Source organism: Tiliqua scincoides, chromosome 1, assembly GCF_035046505.1.
Source record: "Tiliqua scincoides isolate rTilSci1 chromosome 1, rTilSci1.hap2, whole genome shotgun sequence".
NCBI lineage: Eukaryota > Metazoa > Chordata > Lepidosauria > Squamata > Scincidae > Tiliqua > Tiliqua scincoides.
The window spans coordinates 86397993-86418694 of NC_089821.1; the positions used below are offsets into that span (position 1 = coordinate 86397993).

The following is a 20702-nucleotide window of genomic DNA, read 5'->3' on the forward strand; positions in this document are numbered from 1 at the left end:
TTGTCACAGACATAATACAACTAGCTTGTCACTTAATAAATCACCTTAATAATGTAAGCCTGATTTAGCAACTTTCAACATAATTCATTCTGAATCTCTCCAACAGAATATACAAGGCGAGGCAGTAAGAACATACCGTTTAGTACTGCTAAGTTTTGCTCGTTGTTTCGATAACATCTCTTCAGCAGCAAGAATGGGACTGGAAAATATCTGACCACTTTTCCTAATAATTCGCTGTTTCATGGCTGTTAGACTATCCCATTCTCTGACAAACCTAAGTATCTACAGGAGAATACAGAAATATTGATAATGAAATGGTATAGAATTTAGCTTGAAATACACTGATAAGAGCTTGGGAAGCAGAAGTGAGAATTCCACTATCTTCTTGCCAATCAAACTCATGAGGTGGCGTTCCCAAGTCAACGTCTCCCAGACTAACTCTCCTGGGTGAACTGATGCAAAGATAAATGAGATGGCAGGAAAGTATACATTAAAAGTTGATTCTTCAATAATTTAAAACATATTTCCTGCAACATTGTGGGATGGAGATATTGTTTTCCTCAGTTAAAATTCCCAGCCGCCACCAAACAAATCTGCATTGTGCTGGAGCATCTGGGAATCCCCTTGAGTTTGTGTTTGTGAATAACTCTTAAAAATAAATGCCCTGCTCTTAGTTAATAAAAGCATATCTACAAAAGGGAAGAGGGGATCTCTCTCTTCTTGCCTCACTACTCTAGAAGCGTTCATCTAAAATCTGAGCTGCATATCTGGACTTCCCAAGTGGGAGTGGTGAAAGCTTTGTAAAATGGTACTGTTGGATAACTGATGTTCCCTGTTCTCCATGTGAACTGAATAACAAGACTTTAGTTATTGTTATTGTATTGCCTCAGTATTGTTGAGGCAAAGATGTGTGACTGTATAGAGAAAAGGAGAGGTAACTACAGGTGACGACAAGCACAGATATCATTAAATATTCCCCTTCCCTATCAGTGTTACTGTGCAGGTTGAATACCTTTTTGTTTTATTTTTCATTTTTGTTGTGATGTTTTTAGTTTGCATCACTGTTACTGTTTTATTATGATTCATAAATTTGTATTACTTTGCTTTTATTGTATTATAATATTGATTTTCATGTTGTAAGCAGCTTTGGATGCCTTTTTTCCAAAGGGAACAGGATATAAATGGTTTTTAAAAACCCAGATTTCTAGTCTATATCTTGGAAGCCTCTAAAACAGGGGTCTCTAAACTTTTCGGTCGAAGGGCCCTATCAAATATCTGGTACAGTGTTAAGGGCTGGAAAAAAATTAAAATATAAAATTTAAATAAATACATTAGAGATGGAACTTAGATGAATGAATAAATGGGCTCAAATGTCCAGGATTTCTCCAAGCACCAACACAGCCCAACTTAAATGGACCCCCATCCCCCACTCTACTAGCACAACTCCAGTTGTGTTTGGTCAACTGGGCCAGAGGCTCTCAGGGAATCAGAAGCTGGCTGCGGGTCAGAGACTCGCTGTGGGCTGCATCTGGCCCCCGGGCCGGGTTTTGGAGACTCCTGCTCTGCTAAATGTACATGGACATTTGAAATTATGTGCTGGTGAGACTGTTACATGTATTCACACTTTCATGTGACATATACATATATGTTAATGTTTGATGTCAGTGTTTCTCAAACTGTGGGTCAGGACCCACTAGGCCGGTCATGAGCTGATTTCAGGTGGTCCCCATTCATTCAGGTGGGCCCCCATATTTTATTTTTAATAGACTTGATGTTATGTGACTATATTTGAAGAAATGTTACAGATCTGTGCAATTAACAGGCTATTATGTATATGCTTTTAACAATGATAGTCAATGGGGCTTACTCGTGCATAAGTATGGGTAGGATTGCAGCCTAGGATTGTTAAAAATGTTCCTGCTTGATGATGTCACTTCCAGTGAGTCCTGACAGATTCTCATTCTAAAAAGTGGGTCCTGGTGCTAAAACTTTGAGAACCACTGTTTTACTATTCATTTCATCTCTCATTTTGTAGGGTGGAAAAGCTGGATGTAATGGCCTCTCAGTGATTCGTATCTCATAATTCACACCTCAAAGACCCATACCTGTTCAAAGGAACACCTTAGCTAAAATAGCTCTGTTAGGGAAATTAAATTAGGGGAAAAAGTCATTTCCCACATTGTATTCAGCATCATCCATATTCACAATTACCAAAATTTGAAGGGAAAACAACCTGTAAATCCCCACCTACAGCTTTATATTTTCTCTGCCCATCATACTGAACTGCACTGTACTTTAGAAAAGTACAACTTTTCCACAAAAAAAAAAAATGATTCTGATAACATTCAGTTACTAACTCTGCAGATGGGAAGTTAAATTATACTCTCAAATGTATGTACAGACAAGGGAAGTGTGATGCCTCCCCCGCAAGAAACAGATTTTGCTTCAAAAAAAAAAAAAAAAAAAAGCAAGGCAATTAAGATCTGTATGTGCCTAGCCAATAATAAAAAATCTGACACCAAAAGCAGAACATTTTGTTACTTGAATGGAAAGGCATAAGCGCATCTCAGCTCTGGGTATTATTTATAGCTGTAAAAAGAATTGCTAAATTGATCGTACCAATGAACGGTGTTGTTTTTGTTGAAGACACTCTGGTAAATCTTCCCAGTTATCTAATTTTATATCCAGTGGAATGAAGTTGCAATTCAGAGGTTCTCCATCCTGGATAAATTAAAGAACAATTCTGTTAATCTCCAATTATCATGTGGGCCGTCCTTTCAGCAGCTGATGGTGGTCCTAGGAAAGTCTGAGAGCCAGAAAAAGCTTCCGTGGGCCACATCTGGCCCCTGCCACCCCTGCCTAAGATCAACAAAGTCTTTAAAAACACGAGAGGCTGCAAGGTGGGCATAAAATGCTAAATCCACAGCATCATTATCCAAGGATACTAAATCAGCAGCATGTGATCAACTTGTACTCCAACCCTTTCAAAAGCAAGTTCTAGCCCTTCCATTATTATGGCTGCATTCCATACGCACTTTCTTGGAAGTAAGCCCCATTAGTCATAATGAGACTTCTGAGTAGACATGCACAGGATTGCTCTCTAAATGGCTTAGGATTTCAACCTTATTCTCAAACTTGTTCTAGCATAGATCACATACAGTACATGCACTGGTATTTACTAAAGATGGGCAGCCAATGTTTTTGAGCCATTGAATTTATGCCTTCATTGCCCTCTTAGTTCTATAGCTTTCACAGCTCCTTCCTGCCATCACACCCACACTTCCCCCTTCCAACTGAGACAGCTTATCTTCCTCTTTGGTCTCTCATCTCCACTCAGTTTCCCCAACTGCCTACCTGTCCCTTTCTTCCAACAACACTTCTAGAGACTGTTTTACTCACTCCTCCTTGAGCAGTTTCTAACCTCAGCCTCCATGCCCATACACATCCCTCCTGTTCCAGCCGGACTTCTCATTTCCTTCCTGGACATGTTTCAAAAACCTTGTTTTACTGATTAGAACAAAACAATCAAGCAATTATCCACATTCCTCCCAAATTTATGATCCAAGGTTACTTCAAAGATGCTTGGCACCAACTCTGAGCCTGTGAATATCTGGACTGCACCCAGAAAAAAAATTAAGGTCACTTTAATATTTAAAACTTTACCAAGAATAACTGATGGCAGTAATCTGCACATAAACCAAATAGTAACAAGTTTCGGGAAGAAACCATTTGCACATCATTACATCAGAAGTGGGTGCTGGGTATGTATCACCTAGCACAGAATAGTGCAGCATGGAATGCAAAAATTATGTTCACTAACCTTTGCGTAGACATGAATTCTGTCAGTGTTTCTACTTGCGTAGAATATGAGGCCACCGTACACTGGAAAGGATTCTGAAGTCTCAAAATGCTCTATAAAGAAAAATTTCTACTTTACCCTCAATTATGTCATTTGCACAACATACAATATACATAACAAGGCACTAGGCACATGTACCTGGAGTAAGTTCTAGAAAGCAACAACTTCTTATTAAACTTGGATAGGACTATGCAGTAAATGACCAAACTTGCAAGTTGTTGCAAAGATGAAGGCATAATGACTGGAGACATCCTAAAAGACAACTATAGAAATTGCTACAATGACTACTACCCAGTGGTGACACACATCATACTTTTTATGGCACAATTTACAAACCAAGGTTACAGATCAGTTATTTTATCTTGATAGTAGAGTAATTCATAGCTTTGTTTTGTATATAGGTTGTGTCCATTATTCGGGAGGGTTCAATTCCCAGAACTCATGGATGGCAAAAAAAAAAAGCATTAAAGCAAATCCATTTAAAAAACAATGTCCCTTTGCTAGGACATTTAAAAACAGCCTTGTTGACCTTTGTGATGTAAGACAGATTCATTAGGTAGACAATCCATCAATCAGTCTCCCTTCAGCCTCTTAGAAAGCTTCACTCCCTTCCCCTCCCTTCATCCAGAGCAAAGTGCTTACCTTTCAGGTGCTCAGGGGGAAGGGAGGGGTTGGTTGCCTTGGAGAGAGAATGATGGATTGGCAGCAGGCTGCCCTCTCTGGTACTAATGAGGCTAATGATAAAGAACGGTTTTCCTTTAATTTAAAGGGCCCTTTTCGTCACGTTGAGATAGAAAAATACATACAACAGTAAGAAAAGCAGTTTTTAAAGGGGAGCATTTTTCCCCTTCTCCAGGGAGCACATTTCTTCTCATTTGCAGTGGCCATTCGTGTTGAGTCAAATCCGTGTATAACAAGCCTTAACCTGTATTGTTTTGCAAGCTCTGCAGTGCAGAGGCAAAAACTTCATAAACACAGGTTAATTTTAGAGACAAGCTTTCCCAAAGATGTGCATGTTAGGAATGCTTCTTGAAATATGCCCAAATTGGTATGTGAAGCATTGTGGACACTAGAATGCAATTCACAGTCCTGCTGTGGGTCTGTAAGCTAAGCCCATGAGGACACTCCCAGCCCATCATCTAAGTGTCATATTCAAGTAATGAGGGCTCAGAGACTCATTCTTGGTGGTTGTTCCCAATCTCTGTAATTCTTTCTTGAGGTCTTGCTCTCTCAGAACTGACGCAAGGCTTTTCATCTGGGTAACAATTATAATAACAACTGAATCACAATTTAGCCTCTTTTAAAAAAATTCTATATTTAGACATTTTGCTTTTTACACTATACTTACACTCATTCCTCGAGGGTGGGGACACACATTTCCAGGTTAGTTAATGCATAGAAATATTTAGCTATCAACCATGTTCATAAGAGATTTGCTAAATAATTGCTTCCAAAGAAAATAGGCTTTCCTTACGCTTGCCAAGCTCTTGGTCACAGCAATTAGGTTGCTCGTCTGCAGCAACAATAACTTCTTCTTTGACTTCATCAGACATTTCCAGCAGTAGCTTCCTCGGCTCACATTTACTGGTTGCGTCTGTAAGTTTAACTTGAGCCACATTTTCTTCTTCATTCAGGGCAATGGTCGTGTCACTCATGTGTCTTTTGTTCTGCTTAACTATGGGTGTTCAAAAAAAGGAACAGCAGCTGTAAGTGGTACCACCCAAAATTGTAGCATGTACCCTAACCTTGCACTCCCTTAAACAAAAGTTCCTTCCAGTCATGAAAGAATGTCTTCTGGAAGCACATTTCTCCTTCTACAAATGAGAGGAGCTTTTGTTCACATAGCACAAGGTTACAGTACAATCTTGTCTTTTCAATGTACAACAAATCATAGAAAATAACCTGGGTGTAAGGTCTTTAGTTATCTCTTCAAGGAAAGAGCTGTTAACACAAGCAATTATAGACTGTAATTCGACATTTCTAAAAGTGGAAGGTAGGCAAAGAAGTGAACCCACCAATTCGTCCTCTCCAAGTGACTGAACATGACAATTCCACTCAGTCAGCAAATACACAGTAACTTTTATGCTTGGTTACTAGTGAACTGTTATGTTAAAAGAGTGAAGTTTAATTGGCTGTATGAAAACAGTTTTGTTTTGAACATAAAATACATCCGCAAGATGAAGAATTCCACAGCTACAACAGTAAAGAGATGGTAGAAATTTTGTCCAGTTTTGTAAGTTCAAATGCAATGAGGGGGTCTCTGCACAAGCTATTTACACATATGGAAATGCACGCCGTGCACAGTATATACCGTAGATAGTCGCCTAAAAGTCTAGAAATTTCTGCCAATAAATCAAGTGTAAGTCATCTCCTGAACTTATCTGCAGTCACTCAGGGTTCGGGACTATTCAGGCAGGTAGGGGAGAGCAAGATGACAATGCAGAGATAGAAGACTATTTGTCTCCAGGGCAACCAGAGCACTATGCAAGCTGCAGCCAAAGTTAACTCTTTCACTCCTTCCTCCTGAGAAAAATGCAAGCCAGGGCTCAAGGCTTCTGTTTAAATCAAGCAAGGCAGGATCATACCCAACCCCCCTTCAGCACCATTTTGCAAATGTTTGGCAGAGGTCTTGCTTTTAACACCAGGATGTAATCCTCATTTCCATTTGAAGCAAAGTCCAGGGCTACAAGTCAGTGCACCATTAATAAGAATAACACCCATGGAAAGCAATGGGGTCTACTTCTAAGTAATTCGGGTTGCAACTATGTGTAGCTGCGCTTACTCATGCTCAGTGCTTGTTGCTTGTCTCTCTGCCGTGAAGCCAATTACGTGTTATATATTGTATGTTATATGTAGAGCCTCTGGCTTAACACACCAGGCACCTTAAAGGATTTGATTAATGGTTCTACCGATATGCTGTTCATAGAACACTTATTCTGATAGTGTTTACAAAAAGGTTGTGAAGACCAGAATTTAAAAAGTTAATGAATAAAAATATATCTTATGATTTTTTACAAAATTTTTAGTAAACTAGAGACAGTACAGTTATTAGGTAACAATTACTGGTAGGATTTGGCCTTGGATAAATTCAGACAAAATTACAGTCAGGCACCCCCCTAAATTTAAACCCTGACTTACCCAAGGGTCATAAAAATTCCATGATTTTTGGCTCAAACCTGCCCTCAACTTATCTGTGAGACCGACTTATACTTGAGTATTTACAGTAGATAAAATCCAGATTTGAAAATAAAGTCTATGTCTAGGAATAAAACTAAGTATCGTATAAGTATCTGGCATGCTTCAAAAGTGAGTTTCCAGCAAAATTATCTATCTTATACTTTAGGTAAATATGTGAGGAATCCATAGTGCATCATCTAACCAAGAATAGCAGCAAAAGATATATGCGCCTCACAGCTTATGAAGAGTAGTACATGTTCTGAAGAGAATCAGAACAAGACATCTGACAGTAAGGCACCATGGAAACGGATATTTCTATTTTGACCCACTGTGCGTGCTTTGTAGTGACATCAGAAACAAACTCTGACAAACTAATAATGTGCTAAGTATACAATCAGATCAAAATAAAGATAAAGACAAATGTCTACCAAATTTTTCTTCAAGTTCTTCCTATGTTTTAAAGTGCTCTTTGCTGCTGTTTTGTGCCATTAACCCCCCCCCCAAAAGGGGCTGTATTCTTCACAACAAAGTAAGACATTAACAGGGGTATAGAGGTATACTTACTATTCCTTCCCCGAGGAGACTCACACATTTCACAATACGGGAGTAATGAATTGTTACTGTAAGTGCAAAGATGGCAGTGCCAAGCTGCTTCTGAAGCAGCGACTTTGCCTGAAGGACAGGGGTGAGTACCGAAGTCCTCTTGAGTACTTTCTTCTGTAAATGAACGGCTTGTTTTCTCAAACAAATATTTTTTCCCCTTCTTAGGAAACCTCTTTGGAGTAGTTGGTTCTGGAGTTCTTAGTCTCTTCGCTTCTTGACCAAACACAGCCATCTCACTTCCTTCCCTGGAGTCCAAACAGCCACTGTTTTCCACATCCTTTTCCTCAGAGCCTTGAGGAGACTCTGAAGTGAAGCCTGAAGACTCCTCACCAGAGAAAATTTTTCGCTTTCTCTCAGTATTTGGCTTGGGTGAAAGGAAGGCACGAATATCATGCTGCTTTTCCTTTTCAAACTAGGAGAGGTGACAAATTTGTATTACTTGCAATACAATTACTTATAATTGTAACCCCTGCTAATTGGATAAGAGGCACTTTTTCAAGTGGGTGCTCCTTTTTTTTAGCAGGGGGAGAGTAACTGGCCCACCTCACCCCAGCACTGTCTGTTCTAGTGGCTGTCTGCTGGTATTCCTTGGCATTTTTTTTAGATTGTGAGCCGTTTTGGGACAGGGAGCCATTTAGTTATTCGATTTTTCTCTGTAAACCGCTTTGTGAACTTTTAGTTGAAAAGCGGTATATAAATACTGTTAATAATAATAATAATAATATAATTACGAGACAGACACCAGACACCATGAAATGCAATAATCCTGGGTTACAATTTTCTATTTATTACATTTTTATCCTTTCCAATTGCAGTACTTTAGCTGAAGGGTTTTGAATATACTACGAAAGTTTTAACACCCAGCCATGTTCCAGGGCTTCTGAAATGGAAACATTTCTGTAGTGCTACAGGTGCTTTCTGAACTACTAAATAGGGGAGACCTACAGCCCAGCAGTCTAAAAGCATTGCATTTAGTTTCCTATTAGAAGGTGTGCACTATCTGTCATATTCTCATTCTATTAATTTCATCACCTTTAAAACTAATTTAAATTGGAATTATGAGACGCAAGTCTGTGTGCCATGACTGATAGGAATGGATTGTTCCCAATATGAACGTCCTCTACTCTTCTAAAAACAGGTTATCTTTGCAGACCAATTTTAATAGCTCCACCATAGGATAAAACCATAGAGTTTTACCACAGGGTAAAAATAAGCATGGACTTGCACAACTATTCACATCAATGACTACAGTCACTGATGTGAAAACCAGCCCGATCAAAGAAACTACACAGTTAACAACAGTATCCACTTTAACCTCTATTTCGTTAAGTATAATACAGTGGAAATTGTGCCCATCTGTGTGGAAGTATGCCCTTTAAGGATGTAATTTTGGGCCTCAACACCTAAAATGGAGACCAATCTTCCTGCTCTTGTGCTATACTAAAATAAGTCACCTTATTCTAAAAGCCATTTTGGTACATCAGAAAAATTTTATGCACATTTACTGATTTGTTAATAAGCAATAAATACTGGGTAGTTTATATAATGCCAGCAGTCTCAAACCAGGACATATTTATCCTTATCTGTACTTAAAATTCACCCAGCTGCCACCTGAAGCTAGGAACATCACCTAGGCAACATATGGAGTGCTTCAATTAATCTAGCCAAGAGGAGGGAACTGTTCCACATTTATTACGAGTATATTATTCACTTTACTATGAAATGAATGTTTTTCAGACTCAGATCAGACCAAAACTATTGAAGACGATTTAGTTTGAAAGGATACACGTCTAAAGTGTCTACTGAATGTACTAAAAACTCCTGAATAGCAGTAACAATGAACTGCCTGAATAGGTTTTCAAAAGTCCATTAGCACCAATATGTATCAATGGTTTTCTAAAAGCTTTATATATACAATAAAAGCATTTGCCACAGAAACTAAAAACCTCCTAGCAAGTTAACATGCAGTCAGACAGATTCTGAAATGAAGTTACAGCACCTTCCTATCAACTTCCTATGCAACTTTACAGCACTGATGCAGCCATGATATATGAGTCAAAGACTGCATACATGTGTGTGAACTGTTTGTTCTCTTACCTCAGGGCTGCATTTCAGCTGCACTGGCGCTGAAAAGTTGGATAGGATTGGGCTCTCCTTTTCACACACATGTATACAGTCTTTGACTCATATATCTTCAGTTACATCATCAGGAAGACAAAAAGAGAGAGAGATGCAGTAACCTTTACCAATTGCCATGAGCCAATTTTGTTTAAAAGACAATTTACTGAAGGAGGCTCTGCAAAAGACTGTTAGCAAAAGAAATTTAAAGCAGAGAAAAGTCAGAGATAAAAACAGTCACATAAAAGGCTGCAATGCAACTGAGGTGACATTTCTGTTACCAGCTATGGGAAGATGCCCATTTACTTGTTGACATTGGGAATCTTGTGCAGGTTTAAGGTTCTGGATGAGGGGAATGGTTTTTAAAAAATAGATAAAGCATTAGACTAGATTACCAAAACCCTGAATTGCCTGATTTCGTTTTAGATTAGAACACAGATTTTGCTAACATCTAGATTGATGCTTCATAAAATTTTAAATACTATCATGCTTGCAAGCCAAACAGAAGGCATGAATATGAAAAAAACACGGCAAGGGAAAGTTTATCATAGCTTATATGTTAGTGCCCCAATTTCAAAAATGCCTGGACAAATTACACAGTACAAGACCTATATCTGGCCATTCTCACATGAGTGAATAAAATCTCATTCGGACTTTCATTCGGAGTCCAAGCTTCAGCAAAATTCAAGAAATTCCATTTCTCTCTGTCGCCTTCATTTGCCTGCATTTTATCTTTCTTGCCATTTAATGTGGTGCCTGTAACGCTGGCCTGTAAATAGAAGAATGAGGCAACATTATTTCTCATTTCAGAGTGCATTTTACATATCCAGAAGTTTATCTGATCCCATATTAAGCCGGGGAAAACATGGAGCTTTTCCCACTGCTCTTTCATTCTGCAGTATCACCTGCAATGTGATCAGTTATCAACTCAATTCATCCTATCTCCAAGTACAAGAATTGTGTCTTCTGAGTGGCTAAGGCTCCATGGTTACATGCAACAGGACAGCAGTGGCAGTTTTGCTTTTAGCTGGAGAAAGAAACATGTTTACAATGAACACAAACATTCGTTCCAATTCTACAGCCAACAGAATTTGCAGCCAACAGCATGATGCAAGACCATTGAACCTGACCTTTTAGTACATTTTAACATAATCGTACAGAGTTATATCCAAATCCCTTGTGCTGTCTAGCACTTAGGCAAAAGGGATGAGCACAATTTTCATCAATTCCACCTTCTCTCTCCAGCCGTCCAAAACCTTCTTGAGGATTGGTGGGGAAGGGAGCCACAATTTTCACTGAGTTGCCCCCTCTCTCCAGCCTCCTGAATCCTCTGAGATCTACTCCTAAGTGTTCCCACCATATTTTCTCAATCTTTTCTTCAGATATACAACATGTCTCTTCCTAAGAATCAAAAAGCAAATGCTTAGAGCAGAGGTTTTCCGACTGGGGCGTCATGACGCCCCAGCCTGAGGGACCTGAACTCTTTCCCCTTAAGGGGCAGGGGCAGCAAGGAGGCAGTGGTGCAATCCCCAGGATTGTGCTGCTCAGGAGGCTGCAGGAGCTTGGCTGTACTTACCAGAGCCTCCTGCAGCCTCCTGGGGGTGCGGGGAGCCCTTCACGACTGTCTGCAGGGCTCCCTGATGCTTCCAAAGTGAATGTGGGGTGATCGCGCCCCACCTCCGCTAAACCAGAAGTGGAGCATGATCGCTCCACTTTCACTTCTAACGGGGCTGCAGGGACTGGGGTGCACTCACCAGTCCTTGCAGCAGCCTTCCCTGGGTGTGGGGAGCCCTGTGCAAGCCTCTGTAGGGCTCCCCAGGTCAGCAGAAGTGAAAGTGAAGCGATCGCACTCCACTTCTGATTTTGCGGAGGCAGAGCACAATTGCTCCACTTTCACTTCTGCTGACCTGGGGAGCCCTGCAGACGCTTGCGCAGGGCTCCCCACATTCCAGGACAGCAGCTGCAGGCACTGGTGACTGCATCCCAGTCTCCGCCGCCCCCTAAGCGACATGATCCAGGGGGTTGTGTCGCTGCCTTCCTCCCATCCCCGTTGCCTCCCCCCGTCCCCGCAAGGACTTACTGTGGGTTTCAAACTCCGGGAGAGTTTGAAACCTGCAGGTTTAGAGAATAAAACAACCAAGGAGGTTATTGGAGAGGAAAAGGTATGAGCAGAGAAAGGTCAGGTTACAGAATATTGGTAGGTGTATGCTGTCAAAACGCAAGGAGAAACGATGGTAGAGGCAACCAAATTATGTGCTCGACATTGGGGATTTTTAATATTGACATGACATTGACATATTTTTAATATTGACATGGCTCATCATACCTTGCGGTTCAACATTGCCCACATAAGAGGATCTAAAGTTCCATTTGCAATAAGGTAATGGATGTTCACAGAACTGCACTGTCCAATCCGATGAGCTCTATCTTCCGCTTGTTTAATGTGTCCAGGATCCCAAAATAGCTCAGCAAAAACAACATGAGTAGCAGCAGTAAAGGTCAAACCCTGAACACAATATAGAAATAAAGGTTTATATTACTTTTTTTTTTTAAAAATGCATATGGCAAAGTGCCACAGATTTCAGCATCACTAAATTCTCACAGAGTGCGATAGGTTCTTATAGAATAGTTTTAGGGATTCATTAACTGGGTAATTGGTTCCACCTTGGAAAGCAGAGTCAAATGAAGAAAACAAATGGTATTTAATGCAGAGACCAACAGCAAAACTGAACAAGAGATTATAGGAAGCTATTACCTTGCTATGTTAACAATGAAGACTGAGCTAGGAAGAACAAAAATTAAAGAACCAGCTTGTACAGCCTTGCAAGCTGTTGATGTTTGAATCAACTTGTTGTTTTGCTAAATATAGGCCTGAGTATATAAGAGGAAGTGAAATGAGAATATATTAAGTGGAAGATAGTTTGACAAGTACCATAAAATAACTGCATGGCATTAACACACTACCTATATTGAATTTGAAATTGATTTATCTAGTGGTTGATACTGGGAAGAAACTGAAGAGATGTATTGTACTGTTATTGTTGTGCACTGCTTTGAGTACTCAAAAAGGAGTACAGTGTGCCCTCAGTATTCACAGGGGATCAGTTCCATGACCACCACACAGATACTGAAATGTGAGGATAATGAAATCCGTGGGGAGGAGCACTGCAGGGGGCACCTCAGTTGTAGCACTGCAGGGGCTCGCCCAGGGGCAGTGCCAGGCCCTCAGAAGGTCACATTGGCCTCCCAGTGTCTTCAGAAGGCCTCCCAGATGCAACTGAAAATCATTTCTGGTTCACTTCCATGATTTCCAATTGCATCTGGGAGGTGTTCTGAGGCTGGGGAAGGCCTGTAGAATGGGCTATGGGCCTTCCCTAGGCCCTGGGAAGGCCCTTCATATCTCCTGGATATGATTGGAAGTCATGGATGCAAACAAGAACTGACTTCTTGTTGCATTCAGGAAGTCTTCTGAGGTTGGGGAAGGTCCAATGGTCCACTCCACAGGAGTACAGCAGTACATAGCACCAACTTAGGAAACATTAAGCCTTAAAAAAAACAACAACGGTGTGTATTAAAGTTTTACCTGACCAGCAGCCTGAATGCTCAGAATGGCCACTCTAGTATCTGGGTCCTTCTGAAACTGATTGACAAGGTTTATTCTTTCTGCTGAAGGTACACTTCCATCTATTCGAATATAACGAGTCTGTGACATAAGAAATATGTAAAATAATTACCTAGGTTAAAGGAAATCCTAGGCTTCAGATAAGGATAAACCGACTACACAACAAGACTGCTGATGAGAATCCTAGCTTTGCCATCCATGAGGCCATCATGCTCCAAAACCAGAACATTACGGTGCTGTTCTAGGACCCAACCTCCTGCGAAATAGGGGCTAGCCTTTAGGTTTCCACCATTATCCTTTCAATACAACATAAGTTACTGATTTAGGGCCCAATTCATAAGACACTTCTGCAACACTCAGAGAGGTGTGAGCACCAGTCCAGTGTCAATCGGTAAGAGTTCCAGGCAGTGGTGAGGGTCTTGGGGGCGAGGTGTTCTGGGATGGGGGGAGGAACTGGGCTACGAGGGGGTAGGACCAACAGAGCCCTGCTCCACCATATCCCATTCTCCATGCTGGGTTGCATTCTCCAACAATGAGGTTCTTAAGTCTGCGCCAGCAAAATAGTCAGCACAAACTTGAGAAGCTCCAATCCAGGGCTTGATGAAAGTCCCCTTCCCCCAAGGAGACCTCCGGTGGCACTGCTGCACCTGGCAGTGCTGCTGGGGATAGGACTGGGTTGCCCACCAGTAAGATCCTGCATTCAAACAAACACTGGATCCCTACCGCACTTAACACCTTCTCCTCCTAGGAGATGGGAGCTGGTGGCAACGTGCAAACCCAAGGCCTAACCTTAGTCTTCCTTAATGGGAAATATCAGCACAAGCATGTCATATGCTATAAAGCTGCAGTATCTCACAAGCAGACAAGTGAAAAGAGGATCTTGTTAAATTTTTAGAATAGGCTCTAGCAATGGCTAATAAGCATACCACCCTTGGACAAATTTAATTACGTTTAATATTATTTAAATAAAAATTATTAAATTCACAATGTTGCACCTTGTTGATGCTGGCAGATGAAAAGTGGGGTACAAATATTTTAAATAAATCTGCAAAAGCTCACGCACCAGAATGCTCAACTCTGTGGAATTAATTTTTGACAAAATTTTTAGGTATTAAAGACATGTAAATTTTAAAAAGCTGCAGGAAAAGACTACTCTTTCCTAACATTTGCTACTAATAAAATAATTGTAGTAATTTTTTAAATATGTACATTTTGTCCTGTATTCAAGATTCTGGGAGACATAAGCATATAAAAATCACAAAAATATGCATACAAATTTATGAATTAAGCTAGATGTCTCTAACCAGATTAATCTCCTGCTTAAAGTAACTTTTACACGATTTCTGAATTTATACTGATAGTTTCAATGTTTCCAAAGCTCTTGAAGGATGGGCACTGCCATACAGAACTCCCACCCCCTCCAAAAAAAACCCAACTACTCACTGAGAAGGAAAGGAATCTGAATAAAAGATCCTACGTACTAATGTTAAAAACAAGGTTGAGCTCATACAAGGAAGTTCTGACAGTTACATGTTTTTTCCTATGAACAAGTTTTGAATACAATGGTACAGTAGAACCAAAATTTTGGTGCAGTGTAAACTGCATCATTGTAAGTGCCTTCATTTTGTGGAGTGAAAGTTGCAGTCACACGAGGGCCAGCTGCAGTCACCGCTGCATGAGTGCAACTCTCATTCTGCGAATGGAAGACTCTTCCAAGAAATTATGTGCCACTGAATCAAAGGACATCACTCGATGAATGAACCATTAAAACTTTATTGAAGGAGAGTACACAGGCGTGCGCCGCTTAACAGTTCACTTAACGATGGACCGCATATATGACAGCGGTTTAGGTACAATAAAGATGCTCTTAATGAGGCAATTGCATTTCCCATAGCCTGCAGTAGAGGTTATGTTTACACAAGAGAAACGCTCTTAATGCAAAGAAGAGGCAATCTATCTCCAGTAGCCTTTGCAGCTAGCTAGTGTCTGGCAGGGTGTGTCTGTTTATGCAACAAAGGCAATAGATTGTACTGACTGTTCACTTAATGACTTAATTGCATAACAACAGGGATCGGAGAACATATCCCTCTCGTTAAGTGGCCCACAAATGTATTTCAAAATTGTATTAATGATGACATTTTCCTAGGCCACACAATATCAATGATCTATCTTCCTACATTCTTCTCACTTCTAGACACAGATGTGGTCAAATGATCCACAAATTGAAATCTGAACATAGTTCAGTTTCATATAGCAATATACTATGATCACAGTGGTCAAGATACGACTTGGAGAGAGCACAGTCAACAAGTTCATTTCAGTATTGATATAAAAAGAAAATTTACAGGTTCACTGGCAGAATGCAGGTCGAGGTTTCAGGTTCCATCCCTGATATCTTCCTTAAACCTGTGTAGCACTTGATATAAAGAATCTTAAACAGGAAGCTAACCAAATAAGCTACACTTACCTTGCTTTCTATCACTGCCTCTGTACATGCCTGAAGCATACTTAAGTGATGTGCGAAGACTAGAAACTTCAGTGTGTCATTTTCAAGCAGCATTTTGATATAATCCTTTACTGCTCCTGCCTAAAATACAGTACGCACATGTGTTGAAATTTTGATATCATAAAATTATGAAAAGGAAGAGGTTAAAGGATAAAACTAAGAAAGTCGAGTATAACTGTGCACAGTACAATTGCTTTAAAACAAATAGTTAAGTTTTAATTTTATCTTCTCTATTCAAACACCATGCTTTATTCCAAAGTGCACTGAGCTAATAAAAAGCAATCCAATGGCACCATATTATTTTATAGGTTGTGCTTATCGATGCATCAATTCCACTAAGAGCTCTTTCCATTCTTAAGAGTCAGGGCAAGTGGGGGGAAATCAAAATACTATTATTAAAAATATATGCTAAGTGTTAATAGGAAGGTTCAAAGTGCCATTTAAAATGAAATAAATTGGCAGCAAAACCAAGCGACTAGAAAGAAACTGGTTGCTAATTTGCTTCCAGGTGCTGATTATGACCTTTAAAGCCCTAAATAGATTGGGATCAAGGTACCCGAAGACTGTTTCCTTCAATGAATCTACTTGTGCTCTGAGCTCCTGGAAGGCACAAGAGTCCACTGCTCCCATGCTCCCTAACAACCCCAAGTACCAGAATCCATGGGGATGCTTACTGGGTGACTATGGGGGAGAGGACATAACAATGGACTTCTTTCTTCCAGGACCAGTTGTTAATTCTCCAAGGTCTTATCCCCATCACTATGTCAGGAGCCAGGATGTCTTGGAATTCTTTAAAATTATTTCTCAAACTGTGAGTCGGGCCCCACTAAGTGGGTCGCAAGCCAATTTCAGGTGGGTCCCCATTCATTTCAATATTTTATTTTTAATATATTAGACTTGATTCTACCCTGGTAAGAGACTGCATTTGGGGAAATGTCACAGGTCTGTATGTTTAACAGGCTACTATGCAGATGTTTTTAACAATGACAGTCAATGAGACTGACTCCTGGGTAAGTGTGGGTAGGATTGCAGCCTAGGATTGTTAAAAATTTTCTTGCTAGATGTCACTTCTGGTCATGACATCACTTCTGGTGGGTCCTGACAGATTCTCATTCTAAAAAGTAGGTCCCAGTGCTACAGGTGTAGAACCACTGCTTTAAAAGCACTGAGGGAAAAAAGAAAATAAAAGGATGGCCAGCTACTGCCACCACTTGTAAGCCCACCTGTTTCCCAGTAAGCCCCCCCTCCCCAAATTGGTCCCAGGCCCCTAAGTAACTAGGAGATGGTGGAAAGCAGCAGCAGCCTCCCAGTCTCTTCTTCCTTTAACACCATTTCAGAAATCCTAGGGAAGAGTAAAATGGTATTGGTGAAGAAAGAAGATGGGCTGCCCCTGCTCCCACCATAGCAGTTGAGAGCCCTCAATCACTTCACCACTGTAGCTGCAAGTGGTGGCATGATGGAGGACTTGCATCTATCTGATACCTGGTTCCTAAGCACCATGGGTGATAGGTGCAAGTGCTTTGCAAAGCATGTAACACACTTTGTAACACTGCGGGGTTCTTGCAGGGCTTTTGCCCCAGGGCTTCCCAAAAGCTGGAGTCATCACTGATGGTCATAGAATATCACTTTGTGTTACAGTGCTACAATTCTCAGGAAGCAACTAGAATGAAACACTGAAACAGCTCTAAGAGAACTCAGTATTATTATAGCTATAGGAGAAAAAAATGCAACTGTTAAAATAAATTGTTAACAGGATGTTGCAAGATTACCTTGGCAATGGCAGTCTGTTTAAACATGCGTGTAATTAGTCCCATCACCTGGACAAAGTCAGTTTCCGTGGAATCTAAATTTGAAGCCCTCATTAATTTCTCCCACTCTTCAAAGCTAGCATTTAATTCCTGCAGGGGAGGGAACAACAATATTGAGAGGCAAAAATGTGAAAGGGCAAAACAATTACTGTTTCTCTGAATCATGCCCTACTTCTGCATCAGAGAAGAAAAGAGAGAACAATAGTCCCTAAAGATGCCAGCTTCTTAAGCACAGAAATGTCAGCGTAGAGGTAGGTCAGTCACATGTACTTACTAAGTATAGAAACCCAAGGCAAACCAGGAACAAAAAAAATTAAAGTTTATTCTGCTTTGATCATAAATCAACAGCTAGAAGCACGCATTTTTAAGGTTCAAAGAAAACAAAAGACTGCTTAGGAAATACAATGTAATTCTATACTGGGTAACATTTTGCTTCATGACATATGCTTATGTACACACAATACTCAAATAGAACACTAACGAACAGGCACTCACGTACACAGACTTACAAAAAGGTTCTGTTCTGGACATCCTTCCCTAAGTTGAGTTTTATGTAAGTCAGAGTCAGGCTGTGCAAGAAGTGCCATTCATGCTCACTGCTCAGGAGACTGCACCACTAGATTTGATCTGTAAGTTGGAATTGCTGCCAGTGCATCCTGCATATCCCCTTTTGTTTAAAGAGCCTGCACAGAGAAAGGGGCAAGATTGCTGCATTCTGATCTTGGAACACAGATCTTGCCCCTTTCTCCATGCAGGTTCTTTAAATGAAAATGCAGGGAGCACTGGGAATGACCCCAGCTTACAGAGGAAAGTAAGTGAACCTTACAGAGTGTTACAGAGCAAAAAGTGGTGAGTGCTGGTAGCTTATCTTACACAGCCCAGACTTTACAAAAACCTGAAATCACACAAGTCAAGGCTTACATAAGCTGAAGAGTGCCTCTGAACTGTGGCCTAAATTTAGTTGTGCCTAAGGGTTTTGTACATGCCCAGTGGAAAGTCCATGGTGTTTTACTGTTCCTTTAAACTTCCTCAGTACTTCAGATGTGGCTTGCTGAGTGGCATGGAGGACTCTTGGCCCATAAAATAAGCAACAAGGCCCCAAAAAGCTGGACCTGCAGCATCAGTTGTAAGGTTATCTGGACTATGGTTGGTGTTATTTAATTTTGCACACACTATTCACTGTGAAATTCAACTGGTATCAATAAACCCCTTCTATCTATATAACAAATCCAGGAAAGGAAGAGAAGGCACTACTAGAACTGTAGCAGTCAATACAAAATAAGACCTTTATATGCCATTTCTATGAATAACTGAAGGTTGCAACTTGAAAAAGTGTTACTATATATGGGACATCTAAGGTTCTGAACGGTTCGGCCATACCAAGTATTCAAGTTGCCCAGAAATAATGAAATGATATCAAGATATGCTTTCTACCTCACAGATTTCAGTGGCGGTGCCATAAATGCTACAGGTATATACTTAAGGGAGAGGAACAAAAACAGGACTGGACCTGGATAGTGCCTGCATGCCCCAATCCAGTGTCAGCAATCCACATGCATATGGATAAGCAGGAAATGGTCTGTAACAGCTTGCTGCGCAGTAAAAACAAAACCATAACCAGCACTTTTGAATATGCAACTCGCATCAAAATATATGCTATAGCATTGGACACCCTATGTGACAACTTATTCTGACCAGCTGTGAGTAGCTCAATGACTGTAATTTTTTTTCTGTCAGATCGACTAATCACTAGCTTACCTTAGCAGCAGCTTTGGGAAGATCAAAAGGAATGCGCTGCCTGATTTTAGGTGGCAACTGAGTTAAAACTTCATTCTTCAGGCGCCTAATCATTATGTCACTTAGTAGTTGGTGCAGTTCATCTAAATTTGAAGCTCCTCTGCAGTCCCATTGTCGTCTTTTACCAAAAAACCTGAAAAATCAAAGAGCAGTGAAAATGAGACAACTATTTTTACAAGTTAACATATATTGCCTTTTTTTTTTTTCAAGTACACAACTATATTGGATCAGTATTCTACACCTCTGCAAAAATAGGGGAATATATAAAGGAGTGTTTCAGTGGTTCAATGCATCGGTGAACCATGGTTAGCATGAGCTCATGGACTCCCTTCCTAGCATTAAAATCATGGTTTGAAGTGGGTGAAAGAACAAGTCTGCCCTAGTTCTCCCCCACCCCTACAAAAGCAGAGTTCAAAGAGATTCAAGAAGGAAAAAGAGTTCCAGTGACTTTATTTTCCTTCAGTGACTCACAGCACAATCCTATGCATGTAAACCCAGAAGAAAATCTCACTGTGTTCAATGAGGCTTACTTCCAGGAAAGCGTGTACAAGATTTCAGCCTAAGAGCCCAATCCTATTACCCTCAGCGCCAGCAGTACATGTGTACCATCAGCTCTGGGTGTTGCAAACATGCCATAAAGCACATTTGCAGCACCAGGAGAGAAGGAAGCACTGGTGCTGGGAGGAGAAGGATGCAAAGTTGCCACTGGTAAGTAGCACCACCACACTGCAGCTTTTTGGGGTGGGGGGGAGGTGTTCTGGGGTGTGGAGAGGATCCTATCCCCCATGTTAGACTACAAAGTCTGACATGGGGTTTCTCAAGTCTGCACTGGCAAAACAGCAGGCGCAGACTCAAGTAGCCCCATTGCAGGGTCTGGAACTTTCCTCTGTGGAAGGGGACAGAACTCCCCTTTCCTTGAGGTAACCTCAAGAGTATCACTAGCCCTGCTGTAGCCATCTTGGTACCACTACAATATTGTTGGTGAACCTCAGAAGAAGCCTAGGAGGTGTAGCAAATGCACCTCTGCAAAAAGATACCTTTAATATACATATAATACATGCATGCTTTGAGCTGCTCAAACCACTTGATAGGTGGGGGGCTTTTTAGCAGGAGCTCTGATGCAGCAGGAAAACTGCAACTGAAAATGGAAATATTGAGAAAGACTTGGTGGGCAGGTGAACAAACTTCGGCTCATGTCTTGGCCATAAATTA

At 40.7% G+C, this 20702-nt stretch overlaps 1 protein-coding gene across 2 annotated transcripts in view; it reads right to left on the minus strand.

Moving 5' to 3' along the window:
- ZRANB3 (zinc finger RANBP2-type containing 3) overlaps positions 1-20702 on the minus strand; it is a 44361-nt gene that overhangs the window by 5118 nt on the left and 18541 nt on the right. For both annotated transcript variants that reach the window (XM_066611898.1, XM_066611897.1), the window contains exons 7-17: positions 19452-19623; positions 17655-17783; positions 15847-15966; positions 13341-13460; positions 12084-12263; positions 10386-10526; positions 7601-8051; positions 5334-5534; positions 3821-3912; positions 2620-2721; positions 137-282 (exon numbers count right to left, since the gene is read on the minus strand). In XM_066611898.1, coding sequence (XP_066467995.1) covers positions 137-282; positions 2620-2721; positions 3821-3912; positions 5334-5534; positions 7601-8051; positions 10386-10526; positions 12084-12263; positions 13341-13460; positions 15847-15966; positions 17655-17783; positions 19452-19623 — 1854 coding nt within the window. The remainder of the gene's footprint in view (positions 1-136; positions 283-2619; positions 2722-3820; positions 3913-5333; positions 5535-7600; positions 8052-10385; positions 10527-12083; positions 12264-13340; positions 13461-15846; positions 15967-17654; positions 17784-19451; positions 19624-20702) is intronic.